The sequence below is a fragment of the Rhinolophus hipposideros genome, assembly GCF_964194185.1.
Source record: "Rhinolophus hipposideros genome assembly, chromosome: 17".
NCBI classification, from domain to species: Eukaryota; Metazoa; Chordata; class Mammalia; order Chiroptera; family Rhinolophidae; genus Rhinolophus; species Rhinolophus hipposideros.
The window spans coordinates 54,155,867-54,174,094 of NC_138063.1; the positions used below are offsets into that span (position 1 = coordinate 54,155,867).

The following is an 18,228-nucleotide window of genomic DNA, read 5'->3' on the forward strand; positions in this document are numbered from 1 at the left end:
ACAGTCTCAGAGACATAGAGGAAAAACTGAGGGTTGCTAGATGGGAGGGGGGTGAATAAGGGGGTAGGTCAGGGGATTAGAAAGCACAGTTGGTAACCACAAGATTGCCACCGGAATATGAAAGTCAATTTGGGGAATGTAATCAATAACGTTGTAAAGATTTTGTAGGGTATCCGATGGACACTTGTCTCATTAGGGAGACCACCTCAGGGATGGTGTAGATGCCTGATCACTGCAATGTACACCTAAAGCTGAAGCTGAACAATAATGAATGTCAACTACAATTTTATATATACATATATAGTTAAAAGAAGCAGAGCACAGCATTAGGAATAGAGACAGTGAAAATGTAATGGGCTGTGTGCAATGTCAGAGGGATAGTGGATGGGGGGAAAAGGGTTGTCACTGTGTGAGGGATATAAATGATAAGTGTCTAAGTATTACATTGTTTTGTACATCTGGAACTAAAAAAAAGTTAAAAAAATAAAAAATAAAAAAATAAAGATTTTGAGATCTTTAGTAAAAATATCAAATCAAAACAGAGTATTTTATTACTAGAATTTAGTGCTATTGAAAAAAGAATTAAAATGACTAACATACATACACAAACTAACATGTATGAAATTTTTCTGTAATTTTAAGAAAGCCACATACATTGCAAAGTTAAAGGAAATCCACCAGAACCCTGTAAGACTTTATTCTTACAATCTCAGTGTTGACAGGAAATTTATGTAGCATAAAATCTCTAATTAAATGGTACAGAATGTTCTTCAGTATCAGGATTTCCACTTATTTTACAGTTTGCCTTCTCAAGACTCACTACTAAATGAATTTTACGTGTAAATTTAAAGAATGAAAGGAGCACCTAAAGACCTCATCTATACTCCTATAAAAGTTCTCATATTTACTAGAAATGTTTTGGCCAAATGTCTCCAGTAGTCAGAAATGCTTTCAAAATTGCCTTCTTTCAAACAAAAGAAAGTCTGAAAAATATAGACACATATATATTCAACTTAGCAAACATTTCTAGAGCGTTTCCTATGTTCACATACTGCATTAAGAGTCATTAAATAAAGATAATTTAAAATACAGTGATTTATCTCAAGAAACATTTGGTCCAGGTTTGGAGAAAAAATTATAAAGATGTAAGTAAGTATGGAGTATTAGAAGTGTAAGATTGAAGGATGTACAAAAGTCGGACAATTAAGTTCCTGAACTTTCCACCACGTACACGGTAGAAAGTTCACAAACTTAATTGCCCAACCGGTATAAGATATAGAGGCAGTGGAGTGCATAAAACTCTGTTAGGGCTTGAGGGAAGTCATGAATATTTCATATGGAGGTAACATGTGAGCAGGGTTTGAATGGATAAATAGGAGTTCACCAAGCAGACAAGGGGAGAAAGAATTCCAGGCAGAAAGAACAGAATGTGCAAGTGCCACAGACATATAATCACATGATGTATTCAAAAACTATAAGTAATTTTCATTGGATTGTGTAAAATGCAAAGAAGGTAGGACTGAAAAGGAGAACAAGAACACAAGTAGGTGAAATAGGATGAAGAGCTTTGTATGGAGTAAAATGGGAGTTATAATATATAGATGATGGGGAGCTATATTAATTAAGGAAGCAACATGGCTCTGTTGAATTGCTAGATGTCTAGTAGTCAAGTAGTATGAGGCAAACTAAAAATAATAATCAAGCCTTTATTCACTTACAGCAACAGTGCAAACAAGAGGCCAAAACAGACGGCTTGCTCCCCTTGTTCCATTTGTCCCCTATAGAACAGAACTGGGTGAGGGTCAGGTGAAATGCAGTGCAGGTTGGGGAAATCTTACTTCTGCTGAGGAGTACTGGGAAAAAGGTTCTGCCATTTTATGAACCTGAGGGCTGACGGGAGGGACAGAGGGAAGGATCGGAATGGGAAGTTCAGAGTCAGAAAGGAGGAAAGTGCCTCAGCCAAGGGCTTTCAAGTGGAGGCGCCTGGGCTAAGAATGCAGATGTGCATATGAGCATGGCTGGCCCAGTAGGGTGCTCTGAGTCCTCCCAATCCCCTGCAGAAAACCAGAGTGCAGTACATGGGTTGTGCACAAAGTCCCATGTGGGAAGGCAGCTTCCCTGTGAGGCCAGATGGGAAAGACAGCATATGGTCAAGCCTGAAGGATCACACAGAGGTTTAGGCCTGGACCCAGACTCCTCAGATCAGGTATGTGATCTACAAGAATCTTTCATTGACAATGTAGAAGATGAACTGGATGGAGAGGATTTATAGAGATGAGGAGACCAGAGGGAGACTAGTGTAATCTGTGTAGGACATGGGGACCTCAACTTTTGGTCAAGGAATGGACTCTAGCCCATGCAGGAAAGGAACTGAATTCAGGAAGGGCTGATAAACTGGAAGAAAATGGGGGAGGCAGGGGACTGGAAGACCAGTTCAGGTGGCAGTGAGGGAAAGAGCTCGAAGGACAGAGCTTACAGTTAAAAAGTGGGGTATGAGAGCCCATGATTGCCAAGGTGGAACGATCACAGGTTATTTTGAGGACAAAGGTGTGTTTAGGTAAGCAGAGTACTGAAGTAGAGGGGAAGTCAAGGATCAAAGCTATACTTTCTTTTTATCAAAGGAATCACTTAAGATGATGGTAGATGACAGTGACAAAGGGTTTAAGAATAATAAATGTAGAGGCATGAGGTTTTTGCACAAGTATGAAGAGTAACTGCCTGGAAGCAGTAGAGGAGAGAGAGAACATTACAAACCCACTCCAGTCCAGAGAGAATGAAGATGTGCAGGAGAGAGCAGCTTCCCATAACAGGGAAGCAAGAGAAACTACTTTCTTTGGGGAAAAAGGTGTTCTGAGAAGAGCATGAGGGTACTGAGGAGTTGCTTTTTAAAATGAAGCAGTTTCCAGAGAGAAGAATGGAAAAGGTTGAGAAGAGATCAATAAAATCAGGGAATAGAGTAGAAAATGAGAAAACAGGACAGAACTATTATTTATAAAAACCTCCATTTCGGGTGGTGCCAAGGGATAACAGAGTGAGATGTAGCTGGAACCCCAACTTCAAGGTCCCCAACCTTCGATCTGGTTTGGCCAGTCCCTGCGGGCACTGCCACATAGCTACCAATCTTTCCAGACACTCATGTTCTTTTACTCCACTTGTGAGATTTTTACTTAAATAAACTTTGATAATTAAATCTTTTTCTGAGAATATGTTTGGCAAAGCAAAGTTTAAAAGAATTTTTTTAAAGCTCACTGCAATAGAATAGAAAAATACTTAATACTGCTTTTTAAGCTCAGAAATGGTTCCTAAGAATGCCTGTGTTGAAAGGACTTTAAAAAGAGGTCATTTAATTTACTCTAGTGACCCCACAAGATTGTACTTCCACCTTAAAAATAATCCTTGTGTTTCTGGAGAAGGCAATTTCAATCTTAATAAGCTGGGGAAGATAACCACAACCTTACAAAGTAAACTTTTATACTATTTACCAAATCTTAATTGAGCATGTGCTTTTAGATATTTACACTGACACTTTAATTGGACCCTACGTCCTCTGGTCTGTCCACAATGCATTTATCATTGTTCTTAAATAACCTATAGTTCACCTTTTCAACCCTGTTGAAGACTTTCCTCTTGGGTCCAATTCTACAAAATCCTAAAAATATAGACATAGCTTTCCATTGGCCTATCATAAAAAGACAGACTATAAGCAGTTTCTTGGCTAGAACTGAAGAGGAATGCTTAGAGCTCTAATCATACATATAAAACAGACTTATTTAAGGTGATTTATTAAGTGTGATCTGGATCTGTCACCTACTTATTTACCTGAGCTAATTCGTCTTTTCTTTTTACAGTTGACATTCAATATTTTATATTAGTTTCAGGTGTACAGCATAGTGGTTGGACATCTGTATAATTTATAAAGTGATCACCCCGATTAGCCTAGTACCTACCTGGCACTATACATAGTGCTGCAACATTAGTGACTACATTCCCTATGCTGCACTTCAAATCCCCATGACCATTTTGTAACTACCAATTTGTATATTTTTTTTCCAATTTGTATTTCTTAATCCCTTCACCTTTTTTACCTTGACCCCTCCTCTCTGGTAATCATCAGTTTGTTCTCTGTATCTATGAGTCCAGAGCTAATTAGTCTTATTTGACTAATATAAGTTAGTATTTTCCTTCCTCCCTTACATATCCTACATGTGTACCTCCACAAACTGTGTCATCCTAAGTTCTAAACTAGTGTTTCAGATAAAGTCTGTATTTTAGTCATAAAAGAAATGATACCCACTACCTATCATGTACTGAGATCTTATGTGTGCCACATGCTGTGCAGCTTTATATAGAGCTCATGAATCTTCCCGATCATCGGTATGATGTAAAATATAGCAATTCACCTAGTAAATAAATTAGAATGATTCTCTTTGTACTCTACACATAACATCTTTAACTCATAGACACTGATAAATAATAATTAAATAAAGCAGCTAAAATGAGATTTTGGATAATCTGAATATTAATTCACATCTCCACTAAATATTTAAATCCACTATAAAATAGTAAATCATCAAATGTGTAGTCTCCTTTCTGAGTTCTCATCCCTTCCTGAAAGAGGTATCAACATATTTTAAAATATAAAGAAGGTGAAAATCAAGTCATATGGGAAACTGATGGAACCAATTCAGTATTATTTACTTCCCATTTGTAAAGAAGCTTTATAAAATCTTAATTTTATAAAACAAATTCACACACTTACATTTTAAAAAATAAACTTTGCTTAAGTTGCTTCTTTCCTGAATGAATTTCAGCATTCATTAGAAGGATGATAATAAATATTTTAAATAATGTGAGGGACAATTTTGAAAATTCATGTTCATTTTTCACAATGCCAATAAATATGAAAGCAGTAGTACTTACCTCTTTTGCACTCTTAATTTTAGTCAGAAAAGTATGCAGCTCCATTGTTTCTGCAAACAATGCACGACATACTGCCTGATAATGATTTGGTGCCTCTGATTCAGTTGGGAGATGAGCAGCACATAACTACAGAAGAGGAAAATAAATAATGGTGCTTGTTTATTATTTGGATTTTTTGTACCTTAAAAACAGACACATCTAGTACTTTCATAGTTTCGTATCAGACAGCCAGACAATTCCATAATTCCCATTAGCCAAAACTTAATGCATCACAAGACCATCAGTAAAGTTCACACAATTATATGGAAAAAGTAGACCACTAATTAACAAATACCCAGCAGCACAGATGAGCTTACTATTATAGAATTAGTTAGCTTTTATTTGAAAAATGATAGGACATATGTAAAAGTTTTGGTTGGGAGCAGAAAGGGAATTATCATTGATTATTGATCGTAATACATGTATTTTAATAACTACCATTTATTGAATATTTATCATGCCAGATACTGTATTTCACATGTCATATACAGACCACAACATCATTTAGTCTTCATTGTAACCCGGAATTATCTCCCACTTTATGGCAAAGGCACCTGAGGCTAACAGGAGTCAAGTGACTTGTCCACAGTCATAAAATTGACATGAGGGGGCCAGCCCAGTGGCTCAGGCGGTTGGAGCTCTGTGCTCCTAACTCCGAAGGCTGCTGGTTCGATTCCCACATGGGCCAGTGGGCTCTCAACCACAAAGTTGCCAGTTCGATTCCTCGAGTCCTGCAAGGGATGGTGGGCTCCGCCCCCTGCAACTAGCAACGGCAACTGGACCTGGAGCTGAGCTGCGCCCTCCACAACTAAGACTGAAAGGACAACAACTTGAAGCTAAACGGCACCCTCCACAACTAAGATTGAAAGGACAGCAACTTGACTTGGAAAAAAGTCCTGGAAGTACACACTGTTCCCAATAAAGTCCTGTTCCCCTTCCCCAATAAAATCTTAAAAAAACAAAAACAAAAACAAAAAACAAACAAACAAAAATTGACATGAGGGAGAAGGGGAATTCAACACAGTCCTACTGGAGTCTGAAGGCCAGGTTCACTCCATTACATATTGAATTGTGTACTATAGTAAAAAGAATGTCAGGAAGACATGTGAACCGCTGGGAAGATGCTTCATCAGTAGATGAGAAGTGGAGGAAAGAGGGCAGAGGGCCACATGACCCCATAGGTGATATCTCCAGTCCGAATGTCCTTTACTGCACACAGCCCATGATCCCTACAAAACCACTTGCGGGAAAAAGATGCAATTTAACATCATGTACAACAACTTAGAAAAATCAAACACCATTTAATTTATTAGATTGGAAAGTCAAGTGCACAGAAATAATTTTGTCTTTTTAAAACATAATAATTTTGTATCCATGTACAATAGTTATGCTTTCAAGTACTTCATTTGTACTAAAAAGCTGTAAGTTTTCCCTTAATTCTTTACTATATTCAGTAAATTTGACAATACAATCAGTGAAAATATGCATTTTATTATATTTTGATAATTTCTATCTATTGGAGAATAAGAGATATCTTTGTAGATTGTAATATCCTTCATAGTATGACTTTTTGTTATTTTCATTTGTAATAAGTATTGTATATAATGTAATAGTTAGGTTACTATCTTTAACAAAATACAATCTCAAAAAAATAGTTGGAGTTTCAGTAAGAAACTTTATTCACAATACAAAACAGTTAAGAAATGATTTATCAGGAAGTATGAAAAGCAAAAATTTCACAAGCTTATTATTCACAGAGCTAACAATGAACAGAGTGTATATCTTTTGCTCAATTATTTTTACATCCAGAAAACAGCTTCCAATATAGAATTATTTCCAAAGTAATGAAAGTCAACTCCTAGCACGTTCATCTTTATTTAACTAATCCCATAAATTTATATTCCAATTACATGTTGTGAAATATAGCATATAATTTTTACCATAATTCATAGTAAGAAATAGAGTTTATATAAGGGTTCAAACCATGCATATGTATATGTTTTATGCACAAAAATTTCACAAAACTTACATGCTTCAATTGATTTCACAACCCACTAATAGGCTATGACCTGCAACTTGAAAAACACCGGTAATAACTAATTCTAAAAATGTTTTCTAAAATGCATATCACAAGATTTTATATATAGAAAATCCAAAGGAATCCACACAAACCATTAGAGCTAATAAGTAATTTTAGCAAAGTTATAGGATACATGATCAACACAAAAAATTTCTATACAGTACCAATGAACAATCAAAAAATTAAAATAAAAAACAAAGACAACTTCATTCATGACAGCATCAAAAAAATAAAATAAATGTACCCAAGGAGGTGTAAGACTTACATGCTGAAAACTATAAAACATTGCTGAAATTAAAGAAGACCTAAATAAATGGAACAACATCTTGTATTCACGTGTTAGAAGACTTAATATTGTTAAGATGGCTATACTATACAAAGTAATCACAAATTCAATCAAAAAGATTGAATGCAATACCTAACTAAATCCCAATAGCCTTTTTGAAGAAATGGAAAAGCTGATTCTAAAATACACATTGAATTGCAGGGGGCCCCAAAAAGCCGGGACAATCTTGAAAAGAACAAAGCTGGAAGACTCATACTTCCAAATTTCAAAACTTACTACAACATTACAGTAATCAAAACAGTGGAGTACTGGCATAGGAACAGACATACAGATCAATGGAATAGAACTTAAGAGTCCAGAAATAAACTCATACATTTATGGTTGATTGATTTTTGACAAAAGTGCCCAGACCATTAAGAGGTTTGAAAGAATAGTCTCTTCAACAAATGGTGTCGGGAAAATAATATCCACATGCGAAAAAGTGAAGTTGTATGTACCCCTATCTTGCAACATATATATAAATATTAACTCAAAATGGATCAGAGAGTAAAAAATAAACAAACAAACCAAAACAGGTTGGTTAAAAAAAAGAAAAAGAAAATATATACCATAAAAAAAAAAAAAGGATCAGAGACGTAAATGTAAGAGCCCAAACTATAGACCTTTCAGAAGGAAACATAGGGGTGAACTTTCATGGTCAGAAATTTGGTAATGGTTTTTTAGATGTGACACACCACAAGCACAAGCAACAACAAGAAATAAATGAATAAATTAAACTTCATCAAAATTAATTTTTGTACATCAAAGGACACTACCAAGAGAATGAAAAGACAATGGGAGAAAATATTTGCAAATCATATATATGATAAGGATCTAGTATGCAGAATATATAAAGAACTTTCTTTTTCTTCTTTTTTCTTTCTTTTTTTATTAGTTTCAGGTGTACAAAGCAATGTAATAGACATTTAGACCCCTCACAAAGTGATAACCCCAAAATCTACTACCCCTCAGACATCGTATATAGCTGTTACTGTACCATTGACTATATTCCTTATGCTGTACTCCACATCCCATGACTATATATTTATGTATTTAATTATAGTTGACATTCAATATTATTCAACTTCAGCTTGAGGTATAAGAACTCTTAAACTCAACAAAAAGAAAACAACCCAATTTAAAAAACTGACTTGAATAGATATTTTTTTCCAAAGAAGATATTCAAACGACCAAAAAGCTCATAAAAAGATCATTGGTCATTATTGGTTGCTAGGAAAATGCAAACTAAAAACTACAATGAGATACCACTCACACCCACTAGGATGGTTATGTAAAAAAACAAATAGAAAATGGAAAATAAGTGTTAGAGAGAACATGGAGAAACAGCAACTCTCGTGTATTGCTGGTGAGAATGTGCAAGGTGTGATAAAAAAATATGGTGAATGCTGCTGCTGAGTGCCATCCAACGGAAAGGCAGGGATCTTCTACATGGGAAGGGGTGCGTCAAACCTTAGTAACAGTGTGTGACACGTTTCAACTTGTTTGGTGCAGTCAGTTGTGTGTGAGCTACATTTAAGAAAAGGTGTGTCTTAAAGTGTGCCGTAAATCATCCTCTAACATAACAACATTCCATGTCACAACATATCGCTTCTGGCATACAGCAATTTCTGTCAAATAAAAACATTACGGAGTGTCCTCATCCACCTTATTTACCAGATCTGGCACCATGTGACTTCTGGCTCTTCCCCAAAGTCAAAAGGATTCAGGACATTGAGGCAGCCATAACAGTGCTAAAGACACTATGAAACTAAAGACACTCATGAAAGAGGACTTCCAGAACTGCTTCAGAAAGTGGCAAGAATGATGTGTTCGAAGCAAGGGGGAGTATTCTGAAGGGAATTAATGGCAATGTGTCTTTTACTGTAACAATTTTTTTAAATTTAAACAGCCACCGTATTTTTTTTATCACACCTCATAAAATGGTACAGCACTATGAAAAACAATTTGGTGGTTCCTCAAAAACTTAAACATAGAATTAACATGTGATTCAGAAATTCCACTCCTAGGTATATATCCAAAAGAATTAAAGTAGGTGTTCAAGCAAAAACTGTACACAAATGTTCATACCAGCACTAATCACAGTAGCCAAAAGGCAGGGACATCTCAAATGTCCTAAATTGATGAATAAACAAAATGTAGTATATCTATTCAATGGAATCTTATTCAGCCATAAAGAGGAATAAAGTAGTGACACACGCTACAACATAGATGAATCTTAAATGTATTCTGCTAAGTGAAAAAAAAGATGCAAAAGGTCACATATTGTACGATTCCATTTATATGAAATACCAAGAATACACAAATCAAGAGACAGGAAGCTGATTATTGGTTGCCAGGGGCTGAAGGAGAAATGATGGGAAGTAATGGGTAGGGGGTTTCCACTTGGGGTAATGGAAAAGCTCTGGAATGAAACAATGGTGATAGTGGACAATATTATATTATGAGTGTACTTAATGACACTAAAATGTACACTTTAAAATTATTGAAATGGTACCGTTTATATTACGTATTTTTTATCACAATTTCATGTTTAAAAAAACTAACAAAGAACAAAATTCCACAAAATCTCCATTGAGACATTGGAGAAATAATTCCAGTGGCTATTTCAGTGTCAACGAATTGCTTAATATTTATTTTGTTCTTTGTGTTTATGTGCATCATCATATTTAATCCTTAGAACAACCCAATTTAGAAATTAGGAAATTGAGATTTAGAACATTTAGCTAAGTCATTTACCCATGGTCATAGAGCTAGCCAGTTGAACTGAAATTAAATCCAGACAATCTAACTCTAGAGCCCAAGTTTTTATGCACTCTACAATGAATGTGTATTACTTTTATATTAAAGAAAATGGTGTTCTGAAAGTGCTTGAGCATAGAGCATGGCATATACAGTTAAGTATGAAACAAAATCATTTTTTACAGTTATAACAAAAGGGACACACTATGGAGGTACAGGAACACAGAGGAGCAGTTACTGTCCCATAAATATCAACATGAAGTTACATGACCTTGAACAATTTATTTAACATTGCTGGGTTTCAGTTTATTTCTAAAAGAAAAGACTAGGCAATGTAATCTACTTAAACTACCTTCCCTTATTCTATGAAAAAATTTTCCCTTATTCTATGAATAAAGAGTTAAACTAAAATATTGCCGTTTTTAGGGTTCAATTTTCAATATCTGGGTTTTTCTCTACTCATTTTAGCTGATCTTGTCCACCCTAACAGCTTGAAACGCCACCTATAGTCTGACGATTGTCCAACTCCCATTCTAGGTCACTCTTGCTTTTGTTTGTCAGAGAAAAGATCTACTTTACCTTTAATCTTGAAAGATATTTCACTAAGCAAGGAATTTTAGGTTCTATTCTAGTAAACTTTGAAAATATTGCTTTCTGGTGTTTTAGCTTCCATTGTTTCTGTTGAGAAGTCAGGTGCAGTCCAATTTTTCTCCCTGCTAATTTTAGATTTTATGTTTGTGGTTTTTAGCAGTTTGACTATAATGAAAATAGGTGCTTTTTCATTTTACTTATCTTGCTCTTGGTTTATGTGGCTTCCTGAATCTATGAAATAGTGTTTTCCATAGTTTTGGAAAATTCTGAAGATAGCATGTCTTCAAATATTCCTTCCATCTTGTCTTTTTGGGATACTTTTAGAACTTTACATGTACCACCTTTCTATCTTACCTTATATTCTGTACTTTTAATTCTTTTTGTGTTTGTGCTTCATTCTGAGTATTTACTACTGATGACATTCCACTTCACTCATTCTCTCTTCAGTTCTGCCTACTCTAGTAAACCCATTCACTAAACTTTTACTTCAGCTATTTTATGTTTTGGCCCTCAAATTTCTGTGTTGTTTTTGTTTTTACATATTTCCCAGTTCTCCACTCAAAGTTTCAATCCTGACTCTTGGAACCCTGAAAATCAACTAAAAATCGTTCTCCACTATCTGGATTTCCTATCCAGAATCATTAATAATATTGCTAGAATCCAAGTAAAATTTGAGAAATTTTATTAAACACATAGGACCTTATTATACATTTTCATCAAAACATAAAATTATCAGCTAAACTTGTCTAGATAGATGTGATTAGAAAAAAAGCCTACAATACTTTTTAACATTTTGAAACATTTTCACCTTTCTTTGTCAAATAAGTTAGAATCTGTATTTTGAAGCAATGCTCCAATTAGGAGAAAAATCTCTATTCAATATCAAATCAAAGATGCATGCCAATAACTCAGAAATTCTATTTATTACCCATTAGCCTTTTACCCCAATTAGTGTCAAAATACTACACAGTAAAAGACCATGAAGTTCATCTCAAAACTTTGGCACAACTGAGAATACAGTTTTTGTTTAAATTATACAGCATTTAGCAATCTAAGTTACCCTTTGTTTAGAGACACATATTGCAATGTGTGTAAATTCTATCACCACAGAAGAGAAATAGGCATAATCAAAATTATATATTTTGAGATATTTAGAATTTGTCACATCACAGTCATTTGTTTATAATATTAAATTCCAATATTTCCCCATAATTTATTCTCAGCCGCTGAAATTTAAATGTAAAAAATATTCAGTTCGCAAAGCTTAAAACTTTATTTGCAAAAACCTAAGTAAAATATTATTTTAAACTATGTTATAATTAAAATGTTTTGCCAATTGAGTGTAATCATTTATTTATCGTAAGACATTAGTAACTTAAAAAAGAAAAAACTGCAAAAGGTCACCTTCACTAAATTCAGCATCATATAGTTAGTCGGGATAAATTATTAAATGTTTGCCTAAATGAGTAAGAAAATTAGCACATTCCCAGCAATATCAAAACACAGAAAACACAACATTCTGGACTACCGAGAATTGCAGTTTATTTCTTTGGAAATCACTCTAATTTGACTGATAAATGACAGTCACCCAACTAACCTATGTTATCAGAGATCTGAATTCAATAAAACACAACCTCAAACAAACATTTTGGTTTTACCTGAATATATTCCATTAAACTGAGGCCAAATTTGTACATCAATGAAAATAATAGATTTATCCCATATTAGTTGTTTGTAACACATGTGCATTTTGAAAATGAATACAACTCTGCACTGGACTAATCTAGTATGATACAATACATAAAGCTTCTTTAAGCTTCTTTCTATTTTTAAATTACATTCTACATTATTATTCTTTCCTTAATTTTTTTCCCAAAAAGTTTTCAAAACAGCACACAAATTCTGACACTACATGGCTGTAGTCACACAGCAACCTAGCAGTCTGTCCCCTCCAATCTTTCCTTAGGGAAAGGTGACCCTGCGGGATTGGCCCTCATTGGGGTTGAGTTTATGCTAACCTAAGTCTCCATGTTTGGTCCTTGTAAGCAGGGTCTGCAGTCAAAGACTGGTAAGATTTCTCACGGGAGAAACAACCTAAGCCAGACGGGAACCCCCCTAGGACCCCCATGAGCTAATGTAAAGTTAGGAGGTAGCTGTGCCCCTCCTCTTCTGAGAAGCTGCTGACGCATGCCTCAGCTGTTGTCCTTTACCCTCAGGTGTAATGGACCCATTAGAACAATAGCATCTCGCCCCTCCTGTTTGGCTCATGGGATAATCTTATCTTGTGAGACTTGTTCCCCCAGGGATTGTATGCACCACACCTTGGTCATTTGGGGGATGGTATGCATCGGTTGCTTTGGGACAATTATGGGATTTGGAATGAATGATTATTGTATGGTGTAAGAGTTTCACAGACCCTGCCCCTAATCATGTGATTTCTATTGTGAAAAATCAATAAATACCCACCGGTGACCCGATTAGGGGCTCCAGTCCCTTGAGGCTGTGAGTCCCTTGGTCCTCTGTGATTTAACTATATTTGAGTCTCTGTCTCTTTATGATAGTTTAATCCTCTCTGCCTCCCTCGCCTTCCCACGGCTTGTGTTGTGCAGGACGCAACACATGGCAAACTAAAAACCTGCTAGTTTTTTATAAGCAGGGCTTATTATTTGTAAACTATACCTTTATATTTGTATAAACATGCCAGATTTTGTTTGAGAGTATGAATTAAGACTGAACCCTTAACTTATAAAACTATTCATGGGCAATAACATACTTAATACAGCCATACTAAAATTTTACAATCCTTTATTATATAAATGCTAAACAATGAGAGGAATAGAATTTCTGAAGCCCAGTAGTTCACCCTGAATCACACCATTAACTTACTATTTAAACCACCAGTTTCTTTATCCATATACCAGTACATACAGAATTTTGTAGTCTTTATTCCACTTATAAAAATAAAAATTTCCCATATTGCTACGTACCTCACAATTATCATTTTATAGACTATATATTGTCCATCTAGTTGATACACCATTTCTTCCTGAGTCATTAATTTTGTTTTAGAATCGTATAAATAATGATGCAACACACATCTTCATCTATCTATGTAACATTTTCTTCTTTTAAAAATAATCTCTTAGGGCAGCCTGTTGGCTCAGTTGGTTAGAGCACAGTGCTCATAACACTAAGGTCACCGGTTTGATTCCCACATGGGCCAGTGAGCTGCACCCTCTACAATTAGATTGAAAACAACGTCTTGACTTGTAGCTGATGGGTCCTGGAAAAACACACTATTCCCCAATATTCCCCAATAAAAATTTTTTTTTAATTATTTTTAAAAAATTATCTCTTTAGGATTGGCAGGAAATACTCAGTAATGAACAGCAAGGACCTACAACGAAGATTACCCTACCCAGCAAAGCTATCATTTAGAGTTGAAGGACAGATATAGAGCTTCCCAGACAAGAAAAAGCTAAAGGAGTTCATCACCAAATCAGTATTACAAAGAATTTTAGAGGGACTGCCTTAAGACAAAAAAGAAAAAAAAAGAATAATAAAATGGCAATAACTACATACCTATCAACAATTACTTTCAATGTAAATGGATTAAATGCTCTAATTAAAAGATACGGGGCTGAATGGATAAGAAAACAAGACCCTTACATATACTGCCTACAGGAGACTCACTTCAGATTGAAAGACACACACAGACTGAAAGTAAAGGGATGGAAAAAGATATTTCATGGAAATGGAAACAAACAAACAAACAAGCAAAAAACTAGGGTAACAATAATTATACCAGACAAAATAGACTTTAAATCAAAGACTATAACAAGAGACAAAGAAGAACCTAGTTATCCCACTTCTGAGTATTTACCCGAAGAAACCCAAAACACTACTTCGAGGGGACTGCTCATCCATATGTTCACTGCAGCATTGTTTACAATAGCCAAGATATGAAGGCAACCTTGGTGTCCCTAAGTGGATGAATGGATAAAGAGTGGTACATAGTATATACAATGGAATATTACTCAGCTGTAAAAAAGAATGAAATCTTGCCACCTGTGACACCATGGATGGACATACAGGATATTGTGCTGAATGTAGTGGTAAGTCAGACAGTAAAAGACAAATGTCAATGATTTCACTTACAAGTGGAATCTAAAGAACAAAATAAACAAATGAAACAGAAACAAACTCATAGATACAGAGAACATTTTGACGGTTGCCAGATGGGAGGTGGGTTGGTGGTGGGTAAAAAATGGGAAGGGATTAAGAAGTACAAATTGGTTGTTACACAGTAGTCATGGGGATGTAGGGTACAGCATAAGGAATATGGTCAATAATATTGTAATAACTATGTATGGTGTCAGATGGGTATAAGATCTATCTGGGTGATAGATGGGAGGAGAATGGGGACATAGGCTGAAAAAGGTGAAGGAATTAAGAAATGTGAACAAGTAGTTAAAAAACAGTCATGAGGATGTAAAGAAAAGCATAAGGAATATAGTCAATAATATGGTAATAACTATGTATAGGTGGGTACTAGTCAGGAGGTTCACTTCTTAAATTATATTAATGTCTAACCACTATGATGTACACCTAAAATTAATATAAAATAATACTGAATGTCACCTGTAATTGAAAAAAGCGAGGGTGGGGGAGATAAAGGAGAATAAGAGGTTCAAAGTTCTAGGTACAAAACAAATCTGTCTTGGGGATGTAACATATAGCACAGGAAAAATAGTAATATTGTGATAGCGTGGAACAGTGTCAGATGGTTGCTGGACTTATGGTGATCACTTCTTTAGCATAGGGAATATAATCAATAATATGGTAACAACTATGTGTAGTGCCAGGGGGTACTGTTCAATAACTATGATATACACCTGAAACTAATGTAATATTATATGTTAGCTAGATTTTAATATAAATCCTTTTAAAAAGTATCTCTTTGTACAAAGAACAGATTGGTGGTTGGCAGAGGCAGGGGTAAGGGTGGGCAAAATGGGTGAAAGTAATTAAAAGGTACAAAATGCCAATTATAAAATAAGTAAATTCTGGGGATGTAATGTATAGCCTGATAACTATAGTTAATAATACTGTGTTGTGTATTTGCAAGTTGCTAGAAGAGTAGATCTTAAAAGTTCTCACATACACAAAAAATTGTAACTATGTGTGTTAATGAATGTTAACTAGATTTATTGTGATCATTTCACAATATATACATATATCAAATCATTATGTTGTACACCTGAAATTAATATATATCAATTATATCTCAATTTAAAATTTTTATCTCTAAAAAATTTCTAACAATAGTATTACTATGACAAAGAATTACTCTGGATTTTTTTTTTTAAGATTTTATTGGGGGAGGGGAACAGGACTTTATCGGGGAACAGTGTGTACTTCCAGGACTCTTTCTAAGTCAAGTTGTTGCCCCTTTAATCCCAGCGGTGGAGGGCGCAGCTCAGCTCCAGGTCCAGTTGCTGTTAGTTGCAGGGGGCGCTGCCCACCCTCCCTTGCAGGACTCGAGGAATCGAACCAGCAACCTGGTGGTTGAGAGCCCCTGGCCCATGTGGGAATCGAACTGGCAGCCTTCGGCGTTAGGAGCACGGAGCTCCAACCGCCTGAGCCACCGGCCCGGCCCTATTCTGGATATTTTTATATTTTGATTTTTTATATGAAAAAATTTCAAACATATACAAAACTAGGTGAATAGTATAACCAATGTATCACCTAACTTTACAATTATCAACTCATGGCGAATCTTGTTTTGTCTACATCCTAACCCACTCAAGCCTCACCCTCTAAGATTATTTTATAGCAAATCCCAAATATCTGAATATCATATGTAAATATTTAAAGATATATCTATAAAATATGAGTTTTTTTTAAAGTATATAACCACAATATAATTGTTCTATTTAAAATTGTGACTAATTCCTAATATCATCAACTATAGAATTAGAGGTCAAATTTTCCTGATTATCTCAAATATATACACAGTTTTACAATTTATTTCTTTTAATCAAAATCCACGTAAGGTCCACATACTGCAATGGATTGTTATGTATCAAGTCTCTTTTAATCCCTATCTCCCTTTCCTTTTTTAAAATTTACAATTTATTTGTTGAAGAAATTATGCTTTATCCTACAGAGTTTCCCATAATCTGTATTTTGCTGACTGCATCCCTATGGTGTTATTTAAAATGTTCCTATGTCTCCTGGATTTCCTGTAAATTGGTAATTAGATTAGTTAGACCCAGAAGCTTGACCAGATTGAAGTTTGGCTTTTTTTTATTTTTGGCAAAAATATTTTGTAGGTGGTGTTGCATACTTCCATCAAGAGGCACATGAAGTTTGTTAGTCTCTTATGATGCCACAATGATTAGTGCTAGTATATCTTTAGAATTAGAATATTACCATTCCCAATCGTTATCATTCCCTTTTCACATATTAGCAGGAATACTTTAATAAAGATAAATTGGTCAAAAACTATTTGATTACCCTGAGCTGTTGTTCATATGGAAAAGGCAGAATAAATATTCTTTCTGCTTACTTGCCAATTTTCAAAATAATTAGTTGGTTCCCCAACAACTTCTAAAGGTGACCAGTAAGAATTTTATTAATTATCACTTACGTGTTCATGGAATTCACAACATTTGGTGTGCTTTAATCCATTACAGCTATTATTCTTATTGATGATCAAACTCTTCCATTTTTGACCAATGGAAGCCTCTTCTAGCTGGCTTTTGAGTCCTTTTTATACAGTTTAGTAATCTTAGATAGTTTATTGGCTTTGGGTATGACAAAATATTCCAAGCTATTTTACACATTTCCTTCCTAGATATGGAATTAAACATTTCTCTAAGGAATCCTGGAAATCTTTTACTGGGGAGTGGTATTCAGAAAGTATAATCTAGTAGTAGCTGAGCTCATTGCAACTATGTGGTTATTGCTTTCTAGGTCTTTCTACGTGATTATATCTCCAAAGTAATAACAATTATGGTCAATTTTCTTTGGATTTGGGGGCGATTATGTTTCTATATTCAATTTTGTTTTATAATTATGTAAAATATTTATATAGTTTCTAAATCAAATTTACAGAATCAAGTATATTCAGAAAAGGTTAGTTTTAAAACCTGTCCTCGTTTCTACTCTGCTCATTTTCACTACCTGTAGCGAACTTTTTTCCTTAAGTTTGGTTTATCTTTCCTCTTACTTTGAAATATAAGCAAATACTTCCAATATATATTTTTATCCACACTTTTCCTTAGACAAATACTGTTATATTATGTACACTTTTCTACATCTTGTTTTTTCAAGTAAACAATATACCCTGGAGATCTTTCCTCAATCCTTTGATAGCTATCTATTAGGTTGGTGCAAAAGTAATTGCGGCTTTTGCAATTATTTTTAACCTTTTAAATCGCAATTACTTTTGCACCAACCTAATAGTACTCCACTGATTGGTTGTAAAATAGTTAATGCAACCATTTCT

The 18,228-nt window shown here is 34.8% G+C and overlaps 1 protein-coding gene across 5 annotated transcripts in view; it reads right to left on the reverse strand.

The window, feature by feature from the left end:
* SPIRE1 (spire type actin nucleation factor 1) overlaps positions 1–18,228 on the reverse strand; it is a gene marked incomplete at its 5' end in the record, with an annotated part of 256,517 nt that overhangs the window by 126,174 nt on the left and 112,115 nt on the right. For all 5 annotated transcript variants that reach the window (XM_081078392.1, XM_081078390.1, XM_081078391.1 and 2 more), the window contains one exon: positions 4,921–5,046. In XM_081078392.1, the coding sequence (XP_080934518.1) occupies positions 4,921–5,046 (126 nt within the window). The remainder of the gene's footprint in view (positions 1–4,920; positions 5,047–18,228) is intronic.